A 12,435-nucleotide genomic window follows, 5' to 3' on the forward strand; every position below is an offset into this window, starting at 1 on the left:
TCGTCCTTGAGCTGCTGTTCACTGTGGCTAAGCTGGAGGCAGACAAATGGGCGGGTCTTCACAGCTCCCCCTAGATCTTACACCAGAGTCATCTTTTATTCATGTCCTCCGATGGTGAAGATGGTTGTGGCCACCACCATTCATCAGCCTAATGGGCTCAAATGGAAAGCTCTCAAATCCCCCCAGGGACATGCCTTGATCTAAGAAAAGAAGAATTGTTAACAGCACTTCTTAAACTAGGAATTTATGTCTTCCCATAAATTGACCTTGTGAGGTTATTTGTGGATCCCAATAGGGAACTGGCCTCCTTAGGCCCTGTGGCTCCTCAGCCCTCCCTACCCCCACCCCAACCAGAGGATGTTTTCTGCTAGCTCATGGGAGATCCAGGCCGGGGTCTCTGGGAACAGAAGCAGGGCTGTGTGTCTTGGCTTTCTCCTCTGCCATTTGTACATTTATTCACTGAATATTTATCACATCCCTACTTTTTCCAGGCAGGGTGCTCAGTGCTGGAGACACAGTGAACAGATAGTCTCTGCTCATGGACCTACCACACCTACACAAATACTCAGGACGCAAGTTATTTTTTTTTTATTAAATATTTTTAATGACAATTTACATTCAATATGATTTTGTATTAGTTTAAGGTATACAGCATAGTGGTTAGACAATAATATACTTTACAAGGAGTTCCTCTGATATTTCCAGTACCAATCTGACATCATAGATAGTTATTACAGTATTATTAACTATATTCCCTATGCTGTTGGCTCGTGACTATTTTGTCACTGCCATTTGTACTTCCCCCCAGAGACCTGTATTAATAGAAGGGGCCTGCAGCAAAACCCCCACCAGACTCTCAGAGCACCTGTGCTTCTCCAGAGTTCACTTTACAGGGGTCTTTAAAAAACGTGTGTCTTTCTTTGACTGACTTATTTTACTCAGCATAATGCCCTCTAGATCCATCCATGCTGTCATGAATGGTAAAATTTCATTCTTTTTTAAGGCCGAGTAATATTCCATTATATATGTACCACAGCTTTTTTTATCCACATGTCTATTGATGGGAACTTGGGCTGCTTCCGTAACTTGGTTATTGTAGATAATGCAATGAACACAGGGGTCCATATATTCTTTCGAATTAGTGCTTTGGGTTTCTTTGGATATTTACGCAGAAGTGGAATCACTGGACAGTTCCAGTTGTAATATTTTTTTAAATAATTTAGTTGTTTGTTTATTTTTTTTAGAGAGAGGGGAAAGGAGAAAGAGAGGGAGAGAAACATCACTGTGTGGTTGCCTCTTACTCGCACCCCCAACTGGGGACCTGACGTGCAGCCTAGTCATGTGCCCTGACTGGGAATCGAACCAGTGACACTTGGCTCGCAGGCCGACGCTCAATCCACTGAGCCACATCAGCCAGGGCCATTTGTAATATTTTTGAGAAACCTCCATACTGTTTTCTACAAAGGCTGCACCAGTCTACATTCCCACTGACAGTACACCATAGGATTTCACTTACGTGTGGAATCTAAAGAGCAATGTAAATGAACAAACAAAACAGAAACAGAGTTATAGATACAGAGAACAGACACTGATGGCTGCCAGAAGGGGGTGGGGGGTTGGGGACCTGTGTGAAAAAGGTGAAAGGATTGAGAAGCGGCAATTTTACTTTACTTCCCCGGTGTGCTGTTTGACAAGGCGCTTGCAGAAGTGACAGGACATCTCACGGCCGTGTTTTCTCTTCTAGGATATCAACAAGTGTATTCTTGAAAACTACCCTGAGTGTTCCAACCCCAGGTTATTTTACATCATTCCGTACTTTTGTGGACAGCATCCCAGATGCAGGTAAAGACCAAAAGCTCATGGGTAATGACTAAAGGCTCATGGCATGCTCATGGGGACAACAGTGGCAGACTCTCATCTCCCGACCTCCTGGAATTCAGATAATATGTACTGTTGTTAGTCTTTGGAGATCTCATTGGAAACTGAATGTCCCATAACTTTAAAAAAATTAACAAGCCAAATTCTACCCAAGAGGCCTTGGGACTACACATAACGCTGTGTCACTGGAATATAAAACAAACTCTTTTTTTTTGTACTTAACACTCCAGAGCCATGAGATAGTAAGGACCAGCGGTGAGCACTAGCCTGCCCCTCCATAGTGACTGTCCTGGCCTGTGTGGCATGTCTGATTGGGTCTGAAATGCTCACACCCAAAATTTGATAGGATCTGTCTCATGAGACATCTAGTAGAAAGAGAGGAAAGTACTTCCTAGTGAGTACTTCCTAGTGATTGCCTTCTTTAGAGAGTGACTTACTCAGATCTTAGGGCCCTTGGGGTGCCATCTACCAACCTCCTGCCTCCGCACCCCTGGGGTACTTGTTAAGAAGCCCCAGCTAATCACAGGCTCTTAGGGATGGGGAAGGCCTTTGTAACCACCTCGCAGGTGGTGCTGGTCTAGCTACAGTTGAAATTCACTGTGTTAGACGAATGCATGGCCCGGAGAAGAAATGGTAGTAACAATGAAGACTGTCTTTGCCTGGTGGAAAATAAACCGTTACCAAGAGAGACATCTTCCCCCAGAGAAAATGTTAATTAGAAGGTCATTGTGTTCCTGAAGAGATCAGGGGAAGATAGCTGTTTCCAAGCTGCGGCTTGGCTGGTTCACTGCACTTTTTGCTGACACAGCGATCACTATGTTGTGTTGAGTTTATTCTAACACAAGAGTTTGTTTATGGTCAGGATTCCAGGACTAGACGTGTCAGTTTTCTGTTTCATCCTAAACTTCCTGAGTTCAGGAGGCCTCCCCGCCATCCTTGCCCCTGTAATAAAGGCCACCTGGTTCGAGATCAGTGCTTTAGATCCTGGGACAGTTTGGGGCCAAATGACTCATTTTCCGTCACAATGAAGATATTTATTCCAGGAAACATGATCCTAATTCCCTCAAGTATTTTTTTAATTATCTATTTCCTAATCTTGGAGAGGAGAACTCATGATGTCTTATCTTGGTTCAGACACAATGATTTTCAAAACTCTTTCAAAATGCCACTTTGTTCTACCTTGACAGCAATTATTTGTGCTAGGTAAGGGTTATTATTACAGTTTTTCAAAAGAGGAGCCTGGCTTGCCCCGATTCCCTGAGACAGTAAGTGCCAGCCAGCCTGGAGCCCAGCTCCCGTGATCCTCACTCTTCCTCTCTCACATACACGTTATCTGCTCCAGGGCTGCTCTACAAATGCAATTAGGTGTTTTCCTTCTATAATTAAAAGAAATTGTCTTTAAACTCTTCTAAAAAAAATAAGATGATTAGCAGACATGACCTGACCCCCATTTTGAGTCCTACCAAAATACTATGTCAGTTAGTTTCATATCTCAAAGCTTCTATCTTTTATTGTATTGGTTCTGTTTGGTCTTCTTGTTAAAAAGCCATTCTGATCATCCTTTGATCCATGTTTATTAGAACTAAGACCTACCTGCCTGTGCCTGTATATTTCTTCCAAAAACTATTTAGGCCAGGCTCTGTAAGTTCCAGACCCTGAGCTAAGCGGTGCTCACAGGTGAACGTGACAGCAGTGAGCAGGTGTGGAGGGCAAGGGCAAGGGCAGGAGGGCCAGCCGGGAGGGCCAGGGAGGCTGCTGGTGGCCGCTCCGTCACAGCTGGTCCTTGAATAAGTAGGGGTGGGTAGGCAGAAGAGATACACTTTCAGCATGTTGTAGTTGCATTTCAAAATTGAATCTCTGACTGAAACATGTCTTTTATATCCATGAAGGGAGCCTGGTGAGTGGGCCCTTGAAAGAGCAAAACTGAACGTGAATGAAAACTTCCTGCTCGTAGGGATTCTTGAAGAGTTGGAAGATGTGCTGCTTTTACTGGAAAGATTTTTACCTCATTACTTCAAGGGCGTGCTCAGTATCTACAAAGACCCAGGTAACTGTAAGCAAGCTCTTCCCTGTGCCGAGCGTTGCTCACTTTGAAAAGCACTCAGGAAGTCAAGGGGTGAAATCACCTCTTCTGTTAATGAGGAAAGTTCCCCTGGCTTGCAAAGCAAGGTTAGGACCATGAGATATAAATGCAAAAGCCTTGAGTGTCAGGTCCAACTATAAACTCGCCATGTTTTAAAGGCTTGCAGGTGCCATTTCTGCCTTTGGAAAGTGAAACTGACGCCATGTCCATCAGCCTCATCCTGAGCGTGTTCCTGGGTGAGCTGATGAGGAGGCTTGTGCGTGTCTGGAGTCTGTGGGTGGAAATGTGTGGGACTGAAGGACCTATGATGCAATGAAGCACCTCTGGTCTATTTCCATTTGACAAAAGCACTCAGGTGAACAAAATCCTGGCAAATAGAATAGACAGAGCAGCAAATTGAAAATACAATTATGATTTGCTTCTCACGAATGGAGTGGCTTCCAAACAGAAGCAAGAAAGGGAACGCAGCAAAGCAGTTACAAAGGTCGCCCACGGTGTCACCATAAATAGCGTTACTTTCAGAAGTCCCTTTACTTTTGTTATTATTATCTTATCCTGAGGGGAAGACAAATGGCATCGCTTGTCTCTTTCCTGTTCTCCCTAACCTACTGCTGCCACAGCGCGCCTGCACGGTCCTTCACCAATCTGCTCATCATTTTGTTTTGTTTTGTCAGCCTGAGATGGGAGGCAGCATTCTGCCTTGGAGAAATCAGGAGCTGCTGAAAGGCTCTTCAAATGCAGCCTGCTGCCTCCCATTCCACAGCTAGGCAGGGACCACACGCCACACCTGTGTCATTCACGGGTAGAACACCCAGGTTAACTGGTCTTTGCTTAGATGAGCCCTGGATCCTGTTCCGTAAGGCGGCCCCAGTGTTGTGCTGGCGGAAGGAGGCTGGCTGGCGGACGCTGCCTGAGTCTCCCAGCTCTCTCATTCCGAGATAATTTCTGATGTACCTACTACACTCAGGAACACGACCGGGAACTTCACGGTGTCCCGTAAGTGTCTCCTTAGCAGGAAATGTGGTTGGAAGAACCAGAAGCATAATGAACCCTAAATAGTCAGTTTGGGGAACTAGCTCTTCCTTTTGCCCTTTTAACAAGGGGCAGTTTAAACAATTTAAAGAACTGAAAGAGTCCTGCTGCGACCAGTGTTTAGTTCTGTAAGACCAGACAGGCTCTGGTCTTTGAGCAAGGAGGGGGTCTTATCCTAAATTAGATTCCTTTCGTGAAAAGGTTTACATTATTCTTTGTTATTTTACCTCGCTTTATCTTGTTGCATAGCGTATGTGTGTGTGTAATACACAGTATGACATAAGAGGCTGACTGAATCCTGGAGACACATAGTTGTCAAATAAGATGAACCTGCCCATGTCCCAGACTCTGGGAGAGTATCAGCCAGCCCACATCACACACATTGTCTGTCCTGGGATCTGGAACTGACATTATTCCAGGTCCCAGGATGCCCCATCTCACACACGGCAGGTCAGCACAGGGTGTGTGGGCCTGCACACTTAGATGGGGACCTTTTTATCTTTGTTCTTAAACACAAATAAACCACAAACAGAAAGCTAACCCCAAGTAACTGCTGTCACCAGGTTGTATCATCTTGACTTCCCAGCTGTTTGCTTCATTTAAATACATGACTTCTCAGAAACTGTGGGCCTTGGCCCCAGGACCCGTAGGCACATTAATTGAAGGAGAACACAATTCTGAAGACTGAGTCACTGTTAGCTCCTTTGCCTTCTGCCACAATCTTTCCCCCTGTAAATTAAAGACTGATTTCCCCTTTGAGTTTAGCATAGCAGCATGTCAATACTCTGAGGCCTCCACTGAAAGAGAATAAAGGACGTCCAATACTCCTGTGTAGTGGGATGCAAGGTTTCTACAAACCCAGGGCCAACTTGTGGCCAGTTGACACCGTCCAGCTATGCTGGTGGTTAAAATAGCGAAATACATCTATACTGCCTTCAGCACCTCCCCTTAGGTGCGCCCACCACCCTGGCTGACTCTCACTGTCCCCCCACTCCTGCCAACAATGAAGTAATGAAAGGGGTAATTCGCGGTACAGAGAGAGTCTTCAGGATCCTGGCCTGAATTAACTTCCTGAATGGAACCAGTTGTAAATATTTTGAAATCACCCCAGAATCATCCTTCAGCTACCACGTGTCATATACCCAGCACATGAACCTCTGAGTGATTCTTTCTTCACCCACTTCCACTGTTCCATGGTCTGAAACTGATACACTGTGAGCTATCAATATTTTCCTTCGTCATAATTTCCTTTGGAGCTAAAATCACACTGGTGTTAAAGGTGAAAATAAATAAACAAATTGAAGACAGAGATTATGTGAATATTTGTGACAGGAACCATCATGTAAACGTCCCTCACTTAAGTCTTTGACTTGGCAAAGAACTGAGCTGTTCTAGTTCAATAGCACCACCTAGTAGCCAGACATGGAACTAAATATATGATCTAATATAAACCTGTTACCTTCCTCCTTCCTGGGGACTTGAAAGCTCATGTGTCCAAACCTTTAACCTTGTATTTTAAATACTTTCCATCATTAGCATTAGTATTTATCAACCCATTTTTATTACAAATGTAAATATTGGAGACACATAGGGACTTTCATGGGCTGCCTTGAGAATCTGGCTACCAACTATTACAAAGGGAAAATGTGCAATTTCAAACAAATGACTAATTTTTGTCAATTTAAGTTCATTCATAAATTGGGTGCTTTGCTTCTAAAAATTATTGCTTGCTTAAAAATTCAGCACAAAAAATAAATAAAAGTGAAAATTATTGCTTACTTAAATATTTTTATAAACAATGATGATAAATAGAATACAAATTTAAATATTATCTTTTTACTTGGCATGAATGATAATTAGACCTCTCATTAGAAGTATAATAGCGTACTCTCTGAGTTCATTTGCTTTACGGTATTTAAATCTGAAGACATTTACATAGAAAATAATAGCAAATACGTAGAAGAGAAATTTTAATTGATATTCTACAGGAAGAATACAAGTCCTTATCTAGCAATAAAAATGTCTTTACTAAGTTAAAACAAGTACTACATGATGAAATCTTGGCCTTCCTATCATAAAGAACAGTCATTCTTTAACGAAAGAACATTGAGTTGGGAGTGAGAAGAGAATTCTAGTCCTCCTTCTGCTGCCCATATGACCCAGAGCAAGTGCCTCTTTGGGTGGATGACCTCTAAGGGCTGTATTATTATAATACTAAAATATCACATGGAATATTTTAAGGCTGGTCTTTCTACCTTTCACTTTTAGCACAATTATAGAGTGCTCCCCTCTCCCCCCAAAAAACCTTGACCTTCCCCATGGCCTTTCTTACTGAGTTTCAGGTTTAGTTGTGTAAGCTATCGCCCCCTAGAGGACACGACAGAATCCTGGATGGAGTTACTCGTTCAGAATCGGTTCTTCTGCATCACTAGTGATGTTGAAATGATCAACAATGGGATCCCATCTCAAACTCTTGGGTCACAATGTCCAGTCCTTTCTCTGCATGCCTTATACATTTTTGTTCAGAAGACAGGATATCATAAGGATTAGAGCACAGGCCCTCAAGTAGAGTCTGCTCCTCCACTCACAAACTGTATGACCAGAGGCAAGGTATAGCTCCTCTAAGCCTCAGTTCCCCACCTGTATCATATGCATAAACTATACTGTCTATTTCACAGGACTGTTGAGAGTTGTACCTGACCAACTCCATTATGTGAAGCCCTTAATCCAGAGCTTAACATATGATAAGGATTCAATAATTAGCTATTGGCCTGCGAGTCACATATCACATCCAGGGAGAGAGATGGGACCTGGGTTTGTGAGAAACTGGGACATCAGGCTGTCTTGTAACTTCAGCATTAGAGAAAGAGAGAGAGAGAGATGAACCTTAATTTATTTCACTAGTTACAACGGACCTATGACTATGAAATTGCATGCCTTTAGGAAATAGTATTTCAGACTTAAGAGATGGAATCAGCTATATTTTGGCCACACACCTGGTCCCTGAAACAATCTTGGGGAATAAGTTCATTGAAACTATTACTACAATGACACACTCAGGCACTTAAAAAATACAGTATTCCCTCACTTATCGCGGGTATTACGTTCTAGACACCCCCCCCCCGAAGTAGGAACCTTACATTTATTCTACACTTTTAAACCTATGTAACTTTAACAACATATCTATACAGTACCGCAAAATCCCGCAATATAGCGAAAAATCCGCTATAAATAATTAAATATATTTTTTAAAATCCTGCGATACAGTGAGGCCATGTACACGTCATCCAAGTCACTATTTTTTTTTCAAAAGCAGTCACTTAAGCCTATTAAGTCACAACTGTAATCACTTAAACCTACCAATTAAGACTAAACTCTTAACACCTGGGTTCTTCTAGCATTTTCCCCCAATTAGTTTCTAGTTATTTTATTTCTGTAAGGTTAGTTTACAAATTAAAATAACATAAGATACAAAAGCTACACAATTTTGGGAGAATGGCAGGCTTTTGCTTCAGAGGTTGTCCCCTCTAGAACACCCAAAGAAGAAGTAACCCTGCCACCCTCTGCCAGGGCAGCCCGACCTAAGGCTCCACTCAGCATTCCTTCCCATCCAGAATACCACCCATTGGGAAATGCACGCAGCTGCAGCACCATCATCCAGGCATCCTCAAGGGCTAAGAGCCCAAGAGCCAGCCCTCTTTTTATTTCCACTGGCTCTGGATGTTACAGAACCCCAGCTTATGCTACTCTGGAACAGCTGTGGGGTCCAATTGCCTGCTGGCAAGAAACATGACTCCCTATTTTTTGTTTTTGTTTTTTTAATTATCTGTTTTGATGTCTTAACTTTTCCCAGAAATATCAGGGAGTAAAGATTTCAACATGAAATGAACCCCACTGTTGAGATGGGATTGGGGCCAATTACCATTAACTTGTGCTGAATTTTGGACTTTCAGGCCGTTATATATTATCTTATTTGGTACATATAGGATGGGTGTCCAAAGGTGTAATGGAGTTTTTATTTTAAGTAAGATCCTAAGATTCAGTTCTTTTAAAACCTTCAGTTCGTATTGCATGTGCAGAATCATGCTGTTAAGGAATTAAACTTTGTCCAGCAGGTGGCAGTGCCTCTCCATTTTCTCCAGGCCGTGCCTGTGGTTTCCTAGTGCACAGTTCGCATCTGCAGACCAGAGTTTACATAAGGCTTGAACACAGATGTGCAGTTAGGCTCAGTTTGGGGCCTAAAAATGGGATCCTGAAAAGCAAAGGATTCCAAGTACAATCGATTGCCGTAGTCCAAACTGTGTTATATGAGAGCTCATTGGGGGCAGGAATGGAGTTTTACGATGAAATAAGTTTATGTGGGTTTAAAAATATATACAGTAGACCCCCTTATTCATAGAGGATACCTTCCAAGACCCCCAGTGGGTGCCTGAAACAGCAGCTATTACCAAACCCTATATATACTGTGTTTTTCTCTCTACATACTTTCCTATGATAAAGTTTAACTTATAAGTTAGGCTCAATAAGAGGTCAACAACAATCACTAAACATAGAGTGATTATATCAATAACAGTATACTTTAATGAAAGTTATGTGAATGTGGTCTTTCTCTCTCTCTAAAAATATTCACTGGACTCACCCTTTTACTTAAAGGAGGCGCTTTACGGCTTCTCTTTGGCATGTCCGCATGGCCAGCATCACTGTTCTTGAACTTTGGGGCCATTAGTAAGTAAAATGGGGGCGACTTGAACACAATTGATCTGATAACCCCCACAGTTACTAGGTGACTAGCAGGTGAGGAGTAGATACAAACTGGACATCCTGGACAAAGGGGTGATTCGTGTCCCAGGCTGGATGGAGATTTTATCGTGCTATGCAGAACAGCACACAATTTGAAACTTGTGAATTGTTTATTTCTGGAATTTTCCAATTAGTATTTTCAGACCCTGATTGACCCTGAAACCACAGAAAGCAAAACTGTGGATATGGGCAGACTACTGTATACTGTCAACTCTGTTTTATAAAAATAATCCATCATTCTACCGTGTCTGGGTTAAACCAATGCTGTCTTTCACCTTTGATTTCCATTTTTACTTCCTACTACAACAAAACTCAAAAATATTCTGGAACCTGACAGAGATACAGTTCTTGGTCAGGAGGAACTCCTACTATATACGTCTACAGTAACTAATGAAGTTGTTAAAAGAACTCAATTTTCATTTATAACAATAAATCTATATTCTAGACCCTCCCTGCTGTCGGCTCATCTACATCACTATTCTCCATAAATATTTGTTTTTCAGCAGCCATGTCCTAGGCCAGAGTCTGATCATGTTGGCACTGCACTGTGTGTGTGTGTGTGTGTGTGTGCATGTGTGTTCATTCGTTCAAACTAAACTCCTTAATATACAACAGTCATACCTGAGTCTGTAGTCTTGGATCACAACTGCATTCGCGGTTCCTAAATAATAATTTTCAAAGCAATTTGCAGTTAAAAGCACTTTCAGACGGAGGGTGTCATTTGATTCTTCCATGAATCCTCCAAAGGTGAAGAAAACAAAGAGTCTTTGTCTCATTGTCTAAACAAGGAAGTCAAGACTCAAAAAGTTTGAACAACTAATCCGCCCACAGTTACCAAGTCCTGAGTGACCACAGACATTCAAACTTCTGTCCCCAGAATTACCACCAACATTATGAATTGTGACCCTCCCAAGGTTCTTCATATTTAATCACTAACTCAGAAGTTATTAAGTATTAAAGTCTCATAGTATATATTGCAATAGAAGGTAAGAGCTTAAAATCAAATTTATAGATTAACTTTTAAATTATAGTGTACATTAAATATTATTCTGTTTTGGTTTCAGGTGTACAGCACAGTAGTTAGACAGCCCTATGCTTTACAAAGTGAACCCCAGAGACTTCAAGTACCCACCTGACACCATACATAGTTATTATGATATTATTGATTCTATTCCCTATGCTGAGCTTTACATCCCCATGACTATTTTGTGACTACTAATCTATAGTTCTTAATCCCGTCCCCTTTTTCACCCAGCCCCCTATTCTCTTCCCATCTGTCAACCACCAGTTTGTTTTCTGCATCTATGAGTCTATTCCTTTTTGTTTGTTCCTTTATTTTGTTCTTTAGATTCCACATCTAAGTGAAATCATATGGTATTGGTCTTTCTCTGTCTGCCTTATTTCACTTAGCATACTGCTCTCTAGGTCTATCCATGCTGTTGCAGATGGTAAGGTTTCATTTTTTATGCCTGAGTAATATTCCATTGTATATATGTGCCAGAACTTTTTTACCCACTCATATATCAATGGGCACTTGAGTTGCTTCCATATCATGACTATCATCAATAATGCTGTGGTGAACATAATTTGCATATATCCTTGCAAATTAGTGTTTTGGGTTTCTTTAGATATATACCCAGAAGTGGAATCATTGGGTCCTAAGGCAGTTCCATTTTTATTTTTCTGAGGAACCTTCACACTGTTTTCCACAGTGGCTGCACCAATTTGGATTCTCATCCACAGTGACTAGGGTTCCCTTTTCTCCACATCCTCGCCAGCACTCATATATACCATCTTGTTCACAAAGGAATCTTAAGCCACTGTGAGGTAATCAACACAGAAGAAAATAATTTTGAAAATGGATCCCTTTGACAGCATTTGATATCTTTCTGGTGGGAACTGGGGAGTGGTAGGGAAGAGCAGGACTAGACTTTTAAAATAGTGTCTGAAAATGAAAACTGAAAGCATCTAACTGTTTTAACTGTATCTGTTGAGAGAATAGTTCAAATTAACACATAATGTAAACAACCCGTTATATTAACCCCTAACCACTTAGGGCTTTTTAGCAAATACTTTCCTGAAGAGAACTCTATAACCCCAGACTGAGAGCTTATTCAGCGTGCAGAAATGTCACCTTCCGATAAGGATTCAGCCTCTAAATGTGTTTAATGGCTTTTATGAAAGCTTAAATTGCAGCATATATATATACATATATATATACACACTTTTGACCCACTTCAACTATCATTGTTCATTCTATTGGAAATGATAATTACCTTGAATTGTATTTTTTTAATGAATTTTTCATTTGCTTATTAATCTACTCTTGCCTTGGTACCATCCCTTCCCCAGGAGAAAGCACTTCCAAAATTATTACCTGAGATTAACAGGAAAACAGGGCTTCATTTACAGACATTGATTTTCCAGTAATAACTTTCCCAGAATAGTTCTCTTCTGTAAAAACTGATGTTCGAATAGTGGGTATCATCTGAAAATACCAGAACAATTCAACAAACACATTCAGCAAATGTTGCAGTGTCCGCAATATGCCAGTCCTGGGGGAGGGCCATGTAAAGGTAAAGAAAACAATGGCTGGCCTGGAAGCCGCCAGGCACACGGCTAGGGGACCACTTCCTAGTGCA

General features: G+C 41.6%; 1 protein-coding gene across 1 annotated transcript in view; it reads left to right on the forward strand.

Annotated features, from left to right (window-relative positions):
- Window positions 1–12,435, forward strand: part of UST (uronyl 2-sulfotransferase) — a 267,617-nt gene that overhangs the window by 218,969 nt on the left and 36,213 nt on the right. The window contains exons 6-7 of the mRNA XM_090279955.1: window positions 1,745–1,842; window positions 3,768–3,925. Coding sequence (XP_090136081.1) covers window positions 1,745–1,842; window positions 3,768–3,925 — 256 coding nt within the window. The remainder of the gene's footprint in view (window positions 1–1,744; window positions 1,843–3,767; window positions 3,926–12,435) is intronic.

This window comes from Furipterus horrens, unplaced genomic scaffold, assembly GCF_987537825.1.
Source record: "Furipterus horrens unplaced genomic scaffold, mFurHor1.1.pri manual_scaffold_6, whole genome shotgun sequence".
Taxonomy (NCBI): domain Eukaryota; kingdom Metazoa; phylum Chordata; class Mammalia; order Chiroptera; family Furipteridae; genus Furipterus; species Furipterus horrens.